Source organism: Kryptolebias marmoratus, linkage group LG22 (genome assembly GCF_001649575.2).
Source record: "Kryptolebias marmoratus isolate JLee-2015 linkage group LG22, ASM164957v2, whole genome shotgun sequence".
Taxonomy (NCBI): Eukaryota; Metazoa; Chordata; class Actinopteri; order Cyprinodontiformes; family Rivulidae; genus Kryptolebias; species Kryptolebias marmoratus.
Window position 1 is genome coordinate 29,203,721 of NC_051451.1, and position 7,102 is coordinate 29,210,822.

Here is a 7,102-nt window from a genome sequence, read left to right on the forward strand (position 1 = left end):
CTTCAGCAGGTCTGCAGCAGGTCTTCAGCAGGTCTTCAGCAGGTCTACAGCAGGTCTGCAGCAGGTCTTCAGCAGGTCTGCAGCAGGTCTGCAGCAGGTCTTCAGCAGGTCTGCAGCAGGTCTGCAGCAGGTCTTCAGCAGGTCTTTATCAGGCCTTCAGCAGGCCTTCAGCAGGTCTGCAGCAGGTCTTCAGCAGGTCTTCAGCAGGTCTGCAGCAGGTCTTCAGCATGACGTCCAACGCTCAAAGACAAGGATCAGACTCTAATTTATTACACACACCGGACTCTTTTCAAAATGTTCCTCTTTATTTCCAGTTATTTTCCCACAGAAACAGGTGAAGATCTCTTCGGTTCCTTCAGAAGCATCCTTCTCTGTGAATTCATTCAGAGCTCAGAGCTCAGACTGACTTTTAGTACCAAGATGTAATTTCTGTAGTTTTCCCAGCATCGGGGGGACTGGCTCTTCGACTAAACTCAGATTATATGCTGTGATTGACAGCTGAGCCATAATAGACAAACTTTATGGGATTATGAGGGTCCAACTGGGGGCCGTGTCATCAGTCCAACCATACGGTGGACCATCAAGTTCTGCTTTGCACACAAAGACCCAGCTGAGTTCTGCCATCCTTTGTCAGGAGATGTTGAGAATTTGGGAGAATGTTAACGTTGTTAAGAATCCACTGGTGACGTTTTTCTGAATGGGCCTGAGGAGACCCCCAACAGGACCTTTGACACCGCAGGACAAGCACACCATAACCCCCCTGTTAGCAGCCCATCTCCTTAGAAACGCCCAGCCCCAATAAAAACAGCACGCAGGAAAGATGTGGGGCTGAGGGGGTGCACGAGGCCGGCCGCGGTCACACAGAGGTGAGGAAACTACTCCATCCGACTGTCAGAGAACGCCAGAACGTCTCAGATACAGACATCAGCTGCAAAACTGAGACGGACAGAAACCAGAGTCGGCTTTAAGAAACTTAAACTGTTCACTCTTTGGTCGTTTTTAAAGTGATATTCTGTCAAATGTTTGTCAATCATACCTTATCAGTCATAAAGGACAAGGTCCACCTAAGAGTCGAGATAATGGATAAAACAACAACTACTCAGAAATGTCTCACTGCTGTGATAAAACGCTATATTAGCACTTTAACGTCACAGAGATTGTTTGGCTTGTTGCTGTTTTCCTAACTGAGCGGCAGAGGTAGGCAACAAAAAAATAAAAGTAGAGATTTGAAGGCTTTGAAAACGTGGCTGCACGGCTCGCTGGTCAGTCAGGTGGGACCTTACAGACCGTCCGGACAGAGACCTTCATGTGTTCACGCTGAGATGTGAACACATGATGTCGTTAGCGTGGCACAGCTACGTCGCTCACCTGTCACTGATTGGTGCATCCTGAATTATACCAACACAATATGACTGGATATAATAATCAGGTGGGTTCTAGGATAAAAACAGGATTTTTGTGCTTAACACAAGAAAATATTTCATGATATTGAATAGACAGAGCGTTTAGTAAATTCCTGGTTTAATGGAGGATCTCCTGCAATTATCAAGTCCTCCCTCTTGCTGCTCAACATGTCTATTGGCTGGAAACCAGCGGGCCTCTCTGCTCTTTCAGCCTGTTGTTCTGGGAAAAGCCTAAAGGGAAACATTTAGATTGGAGGGCTCTTTGAGACGCTGTGACAGTTGACTGATGACCCTCCATAAAATGACAAAGCATCGCTCTGTGGTGGCCAGTGCAGCCCACTGCCTCCCCATGGGAAACTAATTGCTTTGAATTGTTAACGGCAACATTATTTTTCTGCCAATCACTGCTTTTCAATGCCCTGAAAATGAGCATGAAACAAGTCTTTTCAGCCGACAAAGGAGTTAAATGTCCCCAATGTTGATCAAATTAACTTCAGCTCTATGACAATAGACTATATTTGTGTGAAAATAATGGCACGGCACAAAAGACGCCTTTCTTCCAGGATTTCACAGTTGTAATGTAAAACTGTTCTGCCCTGAATCGGACCAGCCACTCTGAATGTGTGTGTGTGGGGGGGGGGGAAACAAACTCCGACACACAAAAGGGATTTCTGCAAGCAAGACAGAAAAAATGTTGGTTTTATTTTAATAAATTCACAGGCTCATTTACCAAGTTTAGCATTTCATTCAAATCATTGGGTTTAACGATCTGAAACAAATAAAAATGTTCCTTCATCACTGAATGGTTTTGTTTTACTGTAGCAGCCTGAGGAGAACAAACCCTCATTTAATAACTGAAACAACTAAAGTCATGCATGAAGGGTTAAAACTAGTTTCTGACTCGACTGCAACTAGTTGGAGAACGGCGTCACCAGCAGGTCTCCAAAGTGTCTCAAAGCATCTGCAGAGGTTCTCAAATCCTTTCTGTGAGTCTCAGAGGTTCACAGTCTGGATGCTTAAACTTTAAACATGTTCACAAATTTAATAATTTTCTCAAACTCGTCTCAGTTTAGTTTCTGTCTGTCTTCCTTTCTAAAGTGTGCTCCGGTAGATTAAATCCTAAACGTGGGCACAGCTGCTGAGGAAAAATACGCAGGACCAAGAATGGAGTTATGCAAGCTGTGAACATCGAAATAAGCTTAATGGTCGCTCAAAACGCAGCCACATGACTTCCTGTTCACAAAAAGTCAAGATTAAGTGACATGCCAACAGAGAGTTTCCTCCTTTCCCAGGTTTGAGTCTCGGCCCAGTGTGACACCACCCTACGTGTGTTAGGTACACTGGTTGCAGTGGCCAGCAGAACAAATGAGGAGAAGGACTCCAGCAGCGCCGCTCTTTCCTCTCGGCCCGCTGAACACCGTTCCCTCTCAGCATTGTTCCCCTGAGGCCTTGAAGCACTTTGCAGATAAACACCGTTCAGCAGTTAAAAGGGCCACAGAGGAAAAGGCTTATCAGATGTGTTCTCAGTGGGCGTGAGCTGGATTATTAGCAGGAGTCACAGATAAGGAGGAGGCAGGAGAACTGATCTGAGCTCAGCTGGTAGCGCGTACACCACCCCCACCTCCTCACCCATCCTGAAATGAGAGATTAGACCTCAGAGTGGAGGAAAGTGAGAACGGGGGGAAGGAGGAGGGGTGGTTGGCTTTAGGTATTCCCTCTGTCCCTTTTCCTGCTTTGCCTGGGAGGGTAGAAGTCAGCGTTGGGACAATAGCCATAAAGATGGTTCCCAACGAGCCGCTGAATGGGGACACTGTTGGTGGTAGTGGCTCATTCAAAGCCCGGCCCGGGGACATTGTCCTCCCAGATCCACGGAGGAGAAAGGAGTTCGCTGGTGGCTGCCAAAAGGTTAGCAGCCCCTGTGAAAGGACCGACCCATTATTCACTGCCCTTTACAGAACCCAAACACCCTTTGTGCTCCTCCTCCCTTCCCCTTCACACTGCCAGGGTTTTTCTCACTCTGGTGCTCCGGATCTGCGCCCGACGGCTCCCCAAAAACTCAGAGACTGAGGCGCGATGCTCCCAGCTTCCCTCCCCTCAATCACCCAGGGTAAGTGGAACATTTAAGGCCCTGCCCAACGCGAAATACTCCTCCCCAAAACCTTCAAATCACTGGTTCTCAAACTTCTTACCACCTCAAAAAATCCAAATGTTTCTGTTCGTCCTGCCAAAAGGACCGGGTGTATCTATTAAATGATTACTAACCAGGTCAGTACCTTCTGCTACTTAACGAGAAGTTTATCATTTAGGTGAACTCACAAGGTACGTTACTGCTAAATCTGCAGGAAAACCAGGATGAAAGCAGCAGAAATATAAAAACTGAAGCAACAACAAGGATGTTTTTGAAACATTTACCTCATGTAAGTTAAATGCAATCAATCAATCAATCAATCTTTATTCCAGACCAAAAGGTCCATAAAAAAGGTAAGAAAAAAAAAGATAAATAGGAGAAAAATAATAAAAATAATAAAATAAACATGACAAATAAGCAATAAAAGCTGCTGTTCTTGAAAGCCTCCCAGTTCATTAAATTCAGGCCTTTTTTCATTGAATCAGCAGTGAGGTACAGATAAAATGATGACTTTACAACACCCCCCCCCCCCCCCAGGCAGGAGGTTTAAAATAATCCATCCAGATCTGCATGTATGCAGTTATTTAAAGTGGAGGTGGGGAGGTGGGGGGCTCAGCTTTTATTCTGTTAGCATGAACAGGTAGGAGGCCGAGTCCTGCTCCACGAACAATGAATATCCCATAAATCACATTAACGTGGTCCGGGTCTGATGGCCTGTTTGAATGGAACCATTACCATCAGTATTAGAATAACCAGACCAGCACCACTCAGCTTCCTGCGGGTTCGACTCAGAGAGGACCTGCTGCAGATTATAAGAACCAACAACAAACTCGGTTTTATTTCCTCCTGACACAGAAACCCTGGAACTGCAGGACTTTCTGTTTCCTCAGGTCTGTGCGTTTCTACATCTACTCTACATTTAGTTCATGTCAGTGGATTCTTGTCCATCCAGATTTCATAGGATAATAAAGAGAAATAAAGAGGAGAACATAGAGTTTAATATGATCTGAGAGTAAAAGTACCTTTTATGGCCTTATGTCTACAGTATCTGCAGGAAACCTGCCTGAAAGCCCTCAGGAACACAGACTGCAGCGAAGCCTAGGTCTAACGTGTCCAGTACCTGTCTAAGACGAAGCCCAGGGCCTTCTGCCGGGTTCCAGAGTACACCGAAGGACTTCTCTCCCACGCCACGAGGTTTGAAGCGTCGTGAAAAAGGTGAATGTTGACCAAATCAAAGGCACTGAGGAGAAAGGAGGACTTTGAGTTAATTTTCTTTGGAGCACGAGACATACGGGACATTAAAGACCTGAGATGATACAACCTGACCCAGATCTAACCTAACCTCAACCCAAAAGGCTCAGGGGTTAAAGTTACCAAAACAAAAAGCTGCAAACAAACTGAGACTCGATTTGGAGATTCTGGGACTAAATTCTTTGAAAAAAAAGAACAATATTTGGGGGAATTTTATGCCAATGTGTCACAGCAGCAGTTTGGTTCTTGGGATTGTTGACATGAAATCCATGCCTGCTGCTGTTGGACAGAGTCCACAGAGACAAAGTCTCCGGGGTCACGGCAGCGAGACGCAGCACCTCCTGCTCCCTGCAGCTTGTAGGAAACATGACTGACGTCTGCAATGAGTCGAGGTTAAACAGTGATGAGGTGGGACGTGTCGCTGGAGGAACCTGTTAATAAAACTCACCAGTCAGCCAGGGCCCATCGGGTTCTGATGAATCCTTTTCTGGACCACTTGCACTGTAAAACAGAGACAGACTCAATTTAACATGACAGCAGATATGAGGGATTCGCAGCAGAGGAGCAAATGTGACACTTTTTCATCAGCTTTGAATGCTTAGAGCAGGAGTGGGCAGTCCTGGTCCTCAGGGCCTCCATCCTGCAGGTTTTACCTGTTTCCCTGCTCCAACACACCTGATTCATGGTTTAATTACCTCTTCATGTTCTGAAGAAGCCTGTTAATCACACTGATTCAGACCAGGTGTGTTGGAGCAGAGGAACAGGTAAAACCTGCAGGATGGAGGCCCTGAGGACCAGGACTGGAGACCCCTGGCTTAGAACGATTCTTTCGGATGAAACCAGGTTCTCGTTGGGCTGTTGGAAACTCAAGATTCAGGAAGTCTTTGTTGTCGTTCTGAGCGCACGTAACAACGAGAACTCGAGCTGTGCACGAATGTTTGTTGAAAAACCACAGTTTATTTTTGTGCATGTTGTTTACTGTCCACCTCCACCTGCTCTGTGCCAGCCTCCAGGATTTTATTTAAACTGAGCACACTTTAGAGTGAAGGCAGATCTGGAGCAGTTTTTAATAATTATTATTTCCCATCAGTGTGTTTTTTATCACCACACGGCTTGAATTTTACATTAAACATGAATCTGCACAAACATCACTAAATGATTTTTATTAAAAACACACTTTTTATTTATTTATTTATCAGTTTATTGATTTCTTTGGTGAAAAGATTGAATCAGCCCCATTTATGCTGATCTACTTTCTTTATGTGGATTCAAACTGAAACTAATAAAAACGACAGAAACCTTTTTTACACCACTAACCTCAAGTTTTAACCATTTCTCACACTTTGAATCTTGGTTTAAAACAGTTTATTTAAGACGTTTTCTCAACATCTGAACCTTCGTGGACCCTTCTCACGTTAAACCTGACGGATTTAACAGCTGAGATCTGATCAGACGCCACGTGACCCCTGACCCCTGCCTCACAGCACATGATTCACCCTGAAGTTTCTGATTAAATCAGAGACTAATTGATGCTGAGCGCGCTCTCATTCTGAACAGATAAATAAGTTTCTTTCTTTTTTCTGCTGATCTCCCTCCGATAGTCCCAAACGGAGGAGTTCACTGCACTGATAAATAAACTAATTACAGGCCAGGTCACATAATTACAAACTGACTAATTTTATTTAAAAAACTCTGATGCAAATTAAAGGGCTAAGAGGTATTTGATTGAGCCTCACATTCTTCAATCTGCATTAGTGTAAGATTAACTGTATCAAATTGAATTACATTAGCATAGCTGAATTAATCCATACTGCCTGGGCAGGATGTATGGGCCCAATTATAACTCACTGCCCCGATATAATCCTGAAAGCAGCAAATGGAATTAGATATGAGTGTCACTCCGGAGGACAACACATCGCAGAACACTGAAGACGAGAAGACGGAGTCCTTCAGGTCCAAATAATCACACAGTCCTCTGAATACCACAAATAAAAACTCTGTGTCCTCAGCAGAGCCCAGGAAAGAGAGAAGGAGAGGATGAAGAGAAACGAGATGAAGAGTGAGCTCTTCGGGGGGGTGGGGAGGCGTGGACCTGCTCAGGAGCCATACAAGATCTGACTGCCGCCAGAGACGATTAATCTGGATTTAATTTAAAGAGCCATTAACTACAATCACAGCATTGAAATCCATCACTTTCCTGACACCTGGCCCCAGATTACCCCGTTTCCTGCACGAATGACTGATAGACCTCCTGTTTGATGCATGCTGCCTCACAACCACAGCTACACCCGAATCTGACCATCACAGACACAGCTACACC

At 45.0% G+C, this 7,102-nt stretch overlaps 1 protein-coding gene across 4 annotated transcripts in view; it reads right to left on the reverse strand.

Annotated features, from left to right (window-relative positions):
- The window catches only part of LOC108246561 (inositol polyphosphate-5-phosphatase A), a 171,753-nt gene that overhangs the window by 65,119 nt on the left and 99,532 nt on the right, over window positions 1-7,102 (reverse strand). For all 4 annotated transcript variants that reach the window (XR_005232672.1, XM_037973684.1, XM_037973683.1 and 1 more), the window contains exons 7-8: window positions 5,231-5,283; window positions 4,652-4,771 (exon numbers count right to left, since the gene is read on the reverse strand). Coding sequence is in view for 3 of the 4 variants with exons in the window: in XM_037973684.1 (XP_037829612.1) it covers window positions 4,652-4,771; window positions 5,231-5,283 (173 nt within the window). In the remaining variant the exon portion in view is untranslated. The remainder of the gene's footprint in view (window positions 1-4,651; window positions 4,772-5,230; window positions 5,284-7,102) is intronic.